The following is a 12504-nucleotide window of genomic DNA, read 5'->3' as shown; positions in this document are numbered from 1 at the left end:
TTTCAAACCACTTTCATATATGTCAGATCCCAACCACCTTCAAAGGAGGTGGAGCAGATCATGTCTCATGTGAGAGCTGACATAACCAAAGTTCAGAGAGATGTAGTGACTTCCCAAGGCCATAGAGCTGTTCATGACAGAGACAGAACTAGAGCCCTATCTATCTTCCATGTCTCATCTGTTTGGGAATCCTTATTAAGAATTGTTACTTAGGAATATTGCTTCCTCCCCTTTGGAGCTGACTTTCTCCAGATCCACACTGGGAGCCCTGGATTCTGACACGAGCCCTTCAGCTCCTTGACAGTCAGACATGTAGAGCCAAGTGCAGCCTTTGGAGAGGCCACAGCTCCCTTTCCCAGCTCCCTCCCCGTGAAAGAAGGTAGGCAGGGCTGTAAATGCTGTTTGGACCACTAAGTCCCTACTTGTTCTACTTCTGAGCATCTGGGAGAATGTCAGCATTTGCATCCACAAGCTCCAGAGAGTAGGGCTTGGGTCTCTCTGTGCCTAAATGACTCAGCTGTGTAAGTACTACCATCCTGGGTGGCGGAGGGGGGTGGGTGTGGGGAATGCAGCTGGATTACCAAGCACTGCTGTTGGTGCTGGACTCAGCAGGACACTGGAATCAGAACACCTTCCCTCTAAGAAAGATGAAAGCATATCTCTGGTAGTGGTGAAGTCTGGCCCGGAAGTCCAGGTCCTTCGAAATGACTGGGGCCTGCCTTGCTTGAGTGTGGCCCTGGCATTTCCAGTTTGCAGTTCTGGAGCTCAGGCCCAGCTCCCCTACATCCCCACTGTCTTTGGCACTTAGTGAGCATGACGGTCTCCACCCGCTCCCTCCCCCACACATTTCCGTGGGCTCTGGACCTTCTTTCCAAGCCAAGGTTGGCGGCTGTCATTTTCAAACTCTTCTTCCGGCCTTTCTTCTTGCTTTCGAGTTCAGGCTCTTCCCTTCTTGGGTTTCCCTTCCTCCCTGTCTGTCGGCTTGTGCTGGAGGGAGCAGCTGAAAGCAAGGATGAAGCCAGGTTTTCCAGGCTGACCTTCCTGGGTGAAGATGAGGCCAGGATTCAAGTGCTTTGAATCGTGTGTGTGTGTGTGTGTGTGTGTGTGCATATGTGAGAGAGAGAGTGTGTGTGTATGTGTGTGTGTGTGTGTGCATATGTGAGACAGAGAGTGTGTTTGTGTGTATGTTTGTGTGTGTGTGTGTGTGTGTGTGTGTCTGTCTGTGTGTGTTTATTCCACAAGGAACATCCCCTGAGCTGAACGGGTAACTCTCTGCAGAGAGGGTCATGGTCTCCTATGACTTCAACACCCACCCAGTATTCCAGGCACACACAGTAAGTATTCAACAACAATGTTCAAGGATTATGAAATACAGAATGATGGAAAGAGAACTGACCTGGGAAATTAAGATGCTTGGGTTCTAACCCCAATTCCACTTGTAGCTTGTTTCACAAGTCCTTTAGCCTCCCCAGACATCCACTTTAAACAATTCTATCCTTACCTCCCATAGGACCAATTAGAGAATGGATTAAATATTTTCTTCTGAGGACCAGAGGGCAGAACGAGGTGGGTAGAAGTTACAAGTCTAAAGGAAAATTAAAAGATCTCAGGACTCCCATGCTCCTTGTGCAAAAAGAGGTTAAGCTGGAAGAACCCTCTTCCAAGTAGCTGTTACTAGCATCTTGTATTAGCCAGATCCCCACAGAAGGGTAAGGCCTCAGGCATCTACAAAGGACCACTCCCACAGATCATTCATAAGTAAATTATTATTATTTTTTTGCTGGCCTCCCATAAACAAATGTAACTTTAGGTCTACAATCTAAGTCTAGCTCCTAAAATGAAAGTCTTTTTCATTCCAGACTGATAATGTCAATTACAAGCATACATTCCCAGGTGCAGAACCAAGGGAGCAGTCATTCCTCCCCTACCCAGAGATGTCTGTATAATTGATTCTTCTTTTACTCATTTTTTTCTCTGGAAGCATTCCCCTTATCTTATGTAAAATGTAGATTTTCTGGGCATTAACTAAAGGCTCACAAGAATGTAACCATTCCCTTTACCACCAACCTGGCTGTCTTCCTGCATGCCTACCCCCTTGAAGGAAATGTATAAATACTAAACCTCCTGAAAACCTCTTCAGAAAAATAACCATAGATGTGTGTGCGGCTCATGTTTTTCCCAGACACACGCCAAATCTGGCTTAGTAAACTTGATTGATTGAGACTTTTGCCCAGTCACTCATTTCAATTATCACAAGGAAGCAGATTTCAGATCAAAATCAGGAAGACATTTGACACAGTTTGGATATTTGTCTCCACCCAAATCTCATGTTAAAATGTAATCACTATTGCTGGAGGTGGGGCCAGGTGGGGGGTGTTTGGCTCATGGGGACGAATCCCTGTGGCTTGGTGCTGTCTTCACCAGAGTGAGTGAGCTCTTACTAGATCTGATTATTTAAAAGTGTGTGGCACCTCCCACCCCACTCACGTGTGCTCCTGCTTTTGCCATGTGACATGCCTGCTCCCCCTTTGCCTTCTGCCATGATTGTAAGCTTCCTGAGGCCTTACTAGAAGCTGAGCAGATGCCAGCACCATGCTTCTTGTACAGCCTGCAGACCTGTGAGTGAATTAAGTTTATTTTCTTTATAAATTCCCCAGTCTCAGATATTTCTTTATAGCAATATAAGAACGGCCTAATACAACATTCCTACTAACCAAAGTCCATTCTACAGACTTCCTAATCAAGCAGAGAGCCTTCTGTTCTGAAAACTACTCCAACCAGAGAGATTGATCATCTGACAAGTAGTCTTGCTTGAGAGGGGACTGCCTTCTAGACTGTGAGGTGGGAGTCTACATTTTGGTGTATGTAGAGGGCTTTGGGGAGATCTGTGTGAGGCTGCAAGTATGCTGGCCTTTCTGTACATTTTCCAGAAGCCTGTTCAGGCCCAGGGACAGGAGATGGGTACTGAAATCTAGGGGAAAGCAAACTGACAACCTGGGCTCTGGCATCACGAATGGCCTTGCCATCTCCAGCAGCACCTTGAGTCAAGAGCTTCTGTGTCTTCCCAGTGGGCAGACTCCAATGGGAATGACGTCTCACAACGTGAGAGGCTCTGGCCATGCCCAGTGCTCCAAAGGGAAGAGGATGATGGACAGACTGGCCACTCACAAAGCTGCAAGTGCCTGGGCAGAGAGGACTACTGCCTTCAACCATGAAATCTGACCCTGCAAAGTCTGTGTAAGTGGAGCCTCCTCTCTACCTCCCCTAGGAGATGAGTCAGTTCTGCCTACCTGGTGATTCTTAGCTGTGGACTCTGGTCAAAGGAAACATTTCCTTCCACATCTTTCAAAGACCCATCAGCTCCAAGACTAAGAATCAGAGCTTCCACTTTCAGTCCCTGATGGCTCTACCCTAGTTACCGAACACAGGGTCTTAGGCTGCCATGCAATAGAAATTAACATGAGATCAAGCAAGTTTTCCAGACAAGGCTTTATTAAGACCTATGGCCAGAGAGATTGCACATAAGGGAGACTGTGCAGGAGGAAGAGTTGTCCAGCTGGCTCCCCAAGGGGAGTGCATTACGGTGTCTTAAGGGTGGTGACATGCATAATACACGAGATGGGTGAGCATCATTCCATGTGCCAGGTGGAGTGCAAGATGCACAGATGCAGTAAGGAATCATGCTAACACATGCATCACTTGATCAGAAAGTGGTGGATGAAAATCCCTTCCTGGGCAGAGATTTTAGAATTACAATGAGGCTAGGGATTAGAATCAGTCATTCTCCTGGCCTATGCACATGTGAGTGATTGAGTTAACTCCCTTGAGTAAGATTTATGGTGGAATATTGCTTATCTTAGTTTCCTCAGACACTTTGCAAGCTCTGGTCAGCGGGTATAGTGCCAGTGGGGGTGATGCAACAAGGCCTGGTGGTCAGCGGGCATGTGTGGAAAAATACTTTAGTGGGGGTTGGCTGAGTCCCGTCCCTACTCTGTCTCACCCTCACTCGTCTTTTGGTGGGATTCTGCTGCATCCCATAAGAATATACTAAGTGTGTCTGGGGACTTTTGTGCAGCAGCTGCTGCTGCCCCTGCATGGTCGAATCCGCTGCTCTTCTCCCTGCTACCCACTCCCGTCTGTATCTGCTCTCCTGTCTCCATTCCTGGAAGTTCTTCTTCTTTAGCCTCAGAAGATACAAGATTTTTGGTAGAGAAAAGGCCAGAGGAGATGAAGAGGAGACCAGACATCTCTTTTTTTGGTTGGTCCTGTGAACTCATTTAGAGTCCAATTTGGAGGTGGGAGGTAGGGAGGGAGGGCAAGGGTTGAAGCTGAAGGAGGCTATTCAAGAAACTTTGAGCACAAGTATAGCTTCTTTGGGGCTCAAGAGAAGGTGAGTGGCTCAGAGCAGACTCTCCCCTACCCCTCTGCTTGGAAGCCACCTCCTCTCTGGTGCCCTGACAACTGGACTTGTGGGGAACATAAGACAGATGTTGATGTGCCCATGGTGGACACCAGCAAGGATGAGAAGGAGGGGCTAGGACAAAGAGGAAGAGCTGAGATGCTAGGCATCATGATGAGTGCAACTGACAGACAGGCACATGGGAGGCATCTCCTTAGACACCCCTGGAAATGGCCAGGCACGGTGGCTCACACTTGTAACCCCAGCACTTCAGGAGGCTGAGGCAGGAGGATCACTTGAAGCTGGCAGTTCAAGAACAGCCTAGGCAACATAGTGAGACTGTATCCTTACAAAAGAAACATAAAAATTAGCTTGGGAGTGGTGGCAGGACACAACTGTAGTCTCAGCTACTCTGGAGGATGAGGTAGGAGGATCTCTTGAGGCCAGGAGTTCAAGACTGCATTGAGCTGTGATTGCACCACTATACTCCAGCCTAGATAACAGAGCAAGATTCTATCTCTAAAAAAGAGAGAGAGAGAGAGAGAGACCCTGGAAACAGCTGGGGATGCAGTGAGAGCTGAAATCATAGTAATACATGGGTGGGAGCATTTAAGCCAGGAGATAATTGGGTTCCATCAGCAAATATTCGTTCTGGGCTTGATATGTCAGATAAAAATTATTAAAACATTATCCTAGGCCTAGAATAATAAGACACACATAATAATAATAGCTAACATTCATTGTGCTGGGATAACTATGTATAGGGACTGTTCAGAGTGCTTCTACAGGCATGAAAACACTTAATTTTCACACCAAATCCATTATTCCCATAGTATTTGTTAGGGTTCTCCAGAGAAACATAACCAATAGGACGTATATATATAGAGGAAGATATTTATTATAAGGAACTGGCTCACACAGTTACAGAAGCAGGCAAGTCCCAAGATCTGCTGGGTGAGTCGACAAGCTGAGACCCAGGAGAGCTCATGGTTTAGTTCCAGTCCAAGCCTGAAGGCCTGAAAACCAGGAGAAAAGGTGATACAGTTCCAGTTTGGAGGCCAGCAGGCCTGAGACTCAGGAAGAGACAATATTTCAGTTCAAGTCCAAAAGCAAGGAATAAAGCTAATGTCCCGGTTCCAAGGTTGTCAGGCAGGAAGAATTCTTACTTGGGAGGTCACCCTTTTTGTTCTATTCAGGCCTTTGGCCGATTGACTGAGGCCCTCACACATTAGGGAGAGCAATCTGCCTTATTCAGTCTACTGGTTTAAGTGTTCTTCTCATCCAGAAACATCCAGAATAATATTTGCCCAAATATCTGGGCACTCCATGGATCAGCCAAGTTGACACATTAAAATTAACCATCACAGGCCAGGTTCAGTGGCTCACACCTGTAATCCCAGCACTTTGGGAGGCTGAGATGGGTGGATATCTTGGGCTCAGGAGTTTGACCAGCCTGGGTAACATGGTGAAATTTCGTCTCTACCAAAAACACAAAAAATTAGCCAGGTGTGGTGGCACATGCCTGTAGTCCTAGCTGTTTGGGGGGCTGAGGTAGGAGGATTGCTTGCGCCGGGTGGTGGACGTTGCAGTGAGCTGAGGTCAAGTCACTATACTCCAGCCTGGGTGACAGAGCAAGACTCTGCCTCAAAAATAAAATAAAATAACCATCACAAATTGGTTCTGGGGCAATTTCAGATCCCAGGCAAAAAGAAGGGAGTGGTATCTTCTACCTTAGAGGTGGAGAGAGGTAAACCAGAGAACATCAAATAAAAACGTTATGCGGAAGGTGCCATTTGAGCCGAGCCTTGAAGAACAAGGAGCATTTTGACAGGTAGAGGCAGGAGGAAAGGACAGGATAATTGGAGGGGATGGTGTGAACCAAGAAATCGAGGAAAGAAAGAATGCAGCAGGGGGATTCCTCAAGTGAGGCAAATAGGGTGATGTGGGTAGTGTCCTGGGCTGTGTCCTTGAGAAGTGGACTGTGATGGAGATGAATGTGCAGGGAGTCTGTTGAGTGCTCCAGGGGTAACATCTGGGGAAGGGGAGCAAAGGAGAGGGGAAGAGAAGGGAAAGGGGCAGGATTGGGCAGGGGAAGTTGGGCTGGAATACAGTCTCCCCCAAGGCCTCAGCTGACCTCTGAGGAGCTTTGGAGTTGCAACTCCTCAGAGATTTCCTGAGTTAGGGCACGGGGCTCAAGAATTTACATTCCCACACTGATGCCACGGAATGCAGGCTGCTCTGGGAAAGGGTGTGATGTTGGACAAAGTGAATCCCTTCAGCTGAGACAATTCCCAAAGAGGGCTGATAGCTGAGACAATTCCCAAAGAGGGTGGTCTGCCAGCAGCACACCCAGCAACGGGGGGAATAACTGCTGCAGAGGGATCTAGGGGGCCCCTCCCTGCATCCACTGCAGGTGGATTAAAGGACGAGGGGTGCAGTAGATGTTCAAGAGCCAAACGAGCATATCCCAGGATCCAGCACTGGAGATCATGGTGGGCCAGTGCTGGGGACAGAGGGTTTCTGCTGAGGGAGACAGGGAACCACTGATGACTGTTGAAAAAGGGAATGACAACTCAGGGCTCTTCATGCTTTATGAAGATTAATCTGGAAGACTCATGTAGTTCCTGGACATGGATGAGAAAGCCCAGGGGAATGTGCAATAACAACCACAAGGACAGAGACCTGGGCACATATTGCAGGGATGGGTGGAGGAAGAGTGAGGGAAAGCGATGGAGAAGGCGCAGACAAGAGGTGGGGAAAGGAAAACTCTAGACTGAGGGTAAAGTCCACAATGCTGAAGGGAGGCCAAGCAGGATGGGCACTGAGGGGGATACCGTGTAACAGGTCATTAGAAGGCTCTTGGCCGGGCGCAGTGGCTCACACCTGTAATCCCAGCACTTTGAGAGGCTGAGGTGGGCAGATCACGAGGTCAGGAGATTGAGACCATCCTGGCCAACATGGTGAAACCCCATCTCTACTAAAAATACAAAAAAAAAAAAAAAAAAATTAGCCGGGCGTGCTGGCATGCAGCTGTAGTCCCAGCTACTCAGGAGGCTGAGGCAGGAGAATCACTTGAACCTGAGAGGCGGAGCTTGCAGCAGGCTGAGATTGCGCTACTGCACTCCAGTCTGGTGACAGAGCGAGACTCTGTCTCAAAAAAAAAAAAAAAAAAAGCTCTTGGTGACCTTGCAGGAACAATTTCAAGAGAGCAACAGGGCAAAATTCAGACAGCATTGGATCGAAATAACTAAAGCAGCCGCTCCACTTACTCAACACCCACCATGTGCCACGCACTGTGTTGGGAGTTTCGTGTGTGGAATTTCATTAAATTTTCACAACTCTACAAAGAAAGTGTGATTATTTTCATTTTATGGATGAATACACTGAGAGGCTCAGAGAGGTTAAGTCACTTGCCCAAGCTTACACAGCAAGTTACAGAAAGAGACTGGGACCCACTGAGAGGTAAGAAAGGGGAGGGAAAAAGTGCAGGTTACTCTGATAAGAGGCGTTTCAGGTAGAGAAGTAGAGTCACCAGGGAGGAACGTGCATTTGATGTAGCTGGTTTTTTTTCTTTTATGTGGGAGAGACATAAACATGTTTACAGGCTGAGGAGGAGGAACTTGTACAAAGGTAGATGTTGAATAGTTAGGAGACGGGAGATAATTTATGGAGCAAAGACATGGCAGGGAGGGAAGGGATCAGGATGCAGGAAAAGGGGTTTTCCTTAAACAGGAGACAGGAGGGCAAGGTCAGGAAGGACAGTGAGGCCCATCCAGTGGCCCTTATTCCTCCTGTGAAATCTAAGAGGAAGGTAGAGAGAGAAGGCCCCTCACAGCCCCCTCTGTGGGGCTTGAGAAGCAAGGAAGGCTTGAGGTGGCTGCTGGGGGCCTGGGGATAATGCAGGGCAGATGAGCCCCTAAGTTGGGGCTTAACCCAGGAGGATTCTTGGTTTCATCCAGGAAAGAATTCTAGGGTGAGCCAGTGCTGTTAGACAGCAACTTTGATTGAAGCAGCAGTGTGCAGCAGCAGGAGAGCAGGGCTACCCTAGGCAGGGCAGTGCACCCAGAGTGGTAGCTCAGAGGCAGTTCTACAGTCATGTGTATACCCACTTTTAATTATATGCAAATTAAGGGGAAGATTATGCAGAAATTTCTAGAAAAAGAGTGGTAATTTATGGGTTGTCAGGTCATTGCCATGGAAGGGGCGGTAACTTCCCGGTGTAGCCATGGCAGTGGTAAACTGACATGGCATGCTGGTGGATGTGTCTTATGGAGAGGTGATTTTGCCTCCTCCCTGTTTTAGCTAGTCCTCAATCTGGTCCAGTGTCTGAGCCGAGCCTCCAGAGTCAAGTCTTGCCTCCTACCTCAGGGAAACCTAGGGCCATAAAAATGTGCTAATACCACTGGGCCATGTTGTGAGCCTCATCTGGGAATAGGGAGTGGGGACTTCTCGGGAAATTACCTGAGAATCATCAGGTGGGACTGATGAGTTTGGACATTCACTACCTCGGGAGGGCTAGTTTGAAAACCCAAGAGGCCCACCTCTGGCTCTGTTCCTGACCCTACAATGATAGGATGTTAGGCAAACCTAAAAACTCTTGGGATTTCCACTATCTGACTGGTAGAGCCAGGGACTCATTAGCCTGGATTAGGAGTTGATGAAGTTGGAGAAAGTTGGCTACAGACTCCCTGTTGCTCATGGAAAAAGCAGTGTATGTTACTAATGGCACCATCCACTGCCTGTAAGAGCAGATATTCATGGTAAAGCAAATTCCCTAAGGTCCATACGATTGTTGCCATGGGGTGCAGTGTCCAGTGGGAAATGATGAGGCTCTGTGTCCAGGATACCAGGAGCCCAGCCTGACGCTGCCTCTAAAAGCCTCTGTGGGGCTTTGGCTAGGTCATTGCACCTTCTGGCCTCAGTTTCCTCTTCTTGGTTTATGACAAAACAGACACTTCTCAGGGAGTCGATTTCTGGCCAGTTGGAATAGAGGGCAGCTTCACATTGTCTAGTGAGGGAGCTGCTCCTGTCCAAATAGGAGAGAGAAGAGAATCAAGAGTGAGTTTCTTGGCCAGGCACGGTGGCTCAAGTCTGTAATCCTAGCACTTTGGGAAGCCAAGGTGGGTGAATCACTTGAGATCAGGAGTTCAAGACCAGCCTGGCCAACATGGTGAAATCCCATCTCTACCAAAAAATGCAAAAATTAGCCAAATGTGGTGTCCCGCGCCTATAGTCCCAGCTACTTAGGAAGCTGAGGCATGAGAATAGCTTGAAGCAAGGAAGCAGAGGTTGCAGTGAGTCAAGATCGCACCAGTGCACTCCAGCCTAGGTGACAGAGTGAGACCCGGTCTTAAAAGAGTTGAGTTTCTCATCTCTTCTCCCCAACCCAACAGTAAGCACAAATATCACACAGATTTTCAGAGAGGGAGCTATGTGAACTTGTCAGCCTAGTGCCTAAGGCTTAGCTTGGGGTCCTGCAGCTGTGCATGGGCACCCATCATCAGACACAGCCTTCCGATCACTTGATATCGTTTGGCTGTGTCCCCACCCAAATCTCATCTTTAGCTCCCATAATTCCCACATTCTGTAGGAGGGACCCAGTGGGAGATAAATGAATCATGGGCATGGTTTTCCCCATACCGTTTTCTTGGTAGTGAATAAGTCTCACGAGATCTGATGGTTTTATAAGGGGAATCCCCTTTCACTTGGTTCTCATTCTCACTTTGTCTGCCACCATGTAAGACATGCCTTTGTTCTTCCCTTGCCTTCTGCCATGATTATGAGGCCTCCCCAGCCATGTGGAACTGGGAGTCCATTAAACCTCTTTTTCTTTATAAATTACCCAGTCTCGAGGATGTCTTATCAGCAGCATGAAAACGGACTAATACATCACCTCTTGTCACATGCTCCAGCCTCTGCACAAGGCTCTGTTGTTTCTGTTCTCAATCCCAGTCCCCAGTTAGCCCCGAAGCTGAGAGCTGGGCACAGGCTGTTGCAGTGGCTGAACTAGAACAGAACCAGAGCTGCTGGCTCACTGGCTGTAGGCAGCTTGTTCTCTGCCCTCTACAAGGATCTGGGATTTATTTAGCCTGTTTCCCTGGCAGCGCTGGTTACAGTGGCAGCATCTGCTTCCCCATGAGGCTGAGTGAGTCATGGCCACCTACGCTAACCCTTGGCACAGCACAACTCTGTTCTGCTGGGGACCACCGATAACAAGCCAGCAGGAAGATGCTGGAACACAGGCTCGGTACAGACAGCGCACTGGGCCTGGGGCCCTGGGAAGGGCTTACCTACCTCCTCACGCAAAAGAGGTTAAGGCTCGAGGCTGAGTTAACCCTGGCAGGCTCTCCCCACAAGAGCTGTTAAGTCTGCTTAACAACTTAACAAAGTGGCTCACCTTGGCTGCTGCCAGCAGCTACAAGGTCTCATAGGAGAGGCCTGCAGGCTTTTGGACTCCAAGTCCAGGCCCTCTTTTCACTATGCAAGGATAAGCCCTCAAACTTGTCTTCCATGGCCACCTCTGCACCCATATTGGCCCCAGGTTCCTTCTGGCTCTCAACCCCAGGACCTTCTTTTAAGACATCGTCCGTCCCTCCTCTGGGCAGCAGTCCTCAAAACTGTATTATTTCCCAGGCCCACCCCTTCCTGAAACTTTTCTTTCCTCCATCTTGTCTCCCCTTCTTATCTGGGTAATCTAAAAAAAATTAGTTGATCCCATGTTGTTAATGACTAATAACAGGTTATAGCGCTAGTCTCACAGGTGTTGCATTTACTCTTGACTTTGAAAGGCAGAGAGAACATCAGTCTTAGGCAATGGGTTCTCAAAATACAGTCCCTGGACTAGTAGCATCAGCTTCATCAGGGAGTTTATTAGAAATGCACATTCCCAGTCCCCACTGCAAACAAATTACATCACAGATTCTGGGATGGGCACTGACAATCTGTTTGAATGAGCCCTCCAGGGGACTCAGATGCATGCCAGGGTCTGAGGACCCCTGGTCTGAGGAAAGAGATCTATAGTAGTGTATTGGCCACCCTGTGGGGAATGGAGAATTTTTGTCCGTACTTGTCTGGACTCACAGCACAGCTGCAAATATCTCTCTGTTTCGTGCAAGCCACACTGAAGAGGCTTGAGTAGGCAAAGATCCCACTTGCTCCAACTCTGGGGGTTTTCCTATGTCCTTCCTCCAGATTGTTTGAGTCACGTGGAAAGAAACTGGTGTCTTTTTCGTGTGTGGAAAAGGGCAGCATTGCCTCACCTGCCACAGAGAGGGCTTTATGGGTAAAAGGAAACCCACCCATTGGAAATGAACAATCTAGCCATCCTGTTTCCTAAGAGCTGAGGAATTCAAGCAGAGGGAAAAGAGACAGATAATATTTATTAATCAATGTGAATTACTCTTTCTTCTATCAATTCTTTTTGAACATTTACAGATTGCTCCTATGCTGAGCCCCATGGCCCCACCCTCAAAGAGCTTACAGGAGAGTGAGACCATCAGTCAGAATGGGTTGGGCTATGCCATGGCAACAACCCCACAGTCTTGGGGGCTTAACATAACAAAGGCTCATCTTGCAAATGCTTCATATCCAATGAGGGTCTGCTCTGCTCCACAAAATCACTCAGGGGCTCAGGGTGACGGAGAATCCACTATTTTGCAGCTGCCCTAGTCATTGCAGCAGGGGAAGAAACAGCTGGAGGTGGGCAGGCGCTCATCCAGAAGTAAATTCCAACACTTCTGCTTACATCTCACTAGGCAGAATCAGTCACATGGCTTTACTAACTCCAAGGAGCCAGCAGGTGTATGCCAAAAGAGAGAAGCATGGATATAGTTGGATATTAAAAGACTTTACCACACTAAGACCACTCATTTATTCATTCACTTATTCTCGAATAAATATTTACAGAATGCTTACCGCATATCAAACATTGGGCCAGACCCTGGGGATATAGCATCCCCAGAGCTGCTGCCTTTGCACATTAGAGACAGCCATTAATATTACATTCATGCAAATAGTGCCCCCTGCAGGTGTGCAACACAGAAGCCCTGCTGTCTTTTACTTTTCTTGTTGATGTTATATCATTACTATCTATCTTCCCCACCAGA

General features: G+C 48.0%; 1 protein-coding gene across 1 annotated transcript in view; it reads right to left on the bottom strand.

Moving 5' to 3' along the window:
- Nucleotides 1-5390: 5390 nt before the first annotated feature.
- LOC129488729 (uncharacterized) overlaps nucleotides 5391-12504 on the bottom strand; it is a 43174-nt gene continuing 36060 nt past the window's right edge. The window contains 1 exon segment of the mRNA XM_063645408.1: nucleotides 5391-5415. Coding sequence (XP_063501478.1) covers nucleotides 5391-5415 — 25 coding nt within the window.

Source organism: Symphalangus syndactylus, chromosome 8, assembly GCF_028878055.3.
Source record: "Symphalangus syndactylus isolate Jambi chromosome 8, NHGRI_mSymSyn1-v2.1_pri, whole genome shotgun sequence".
Classification (NCBI taxonomy): domain Eukaryota; kingdom Metazoa; phylum Chordata; class Mammalia; order Primates; family Hylobatidae; genus Symphalangus; species Symphalangus syndactylus.
The sequence above is the reverse complement of the archived record's forward strand: the minus strand, read 5'-3'. Positions and strand labels throughout refer to the sequence as shown.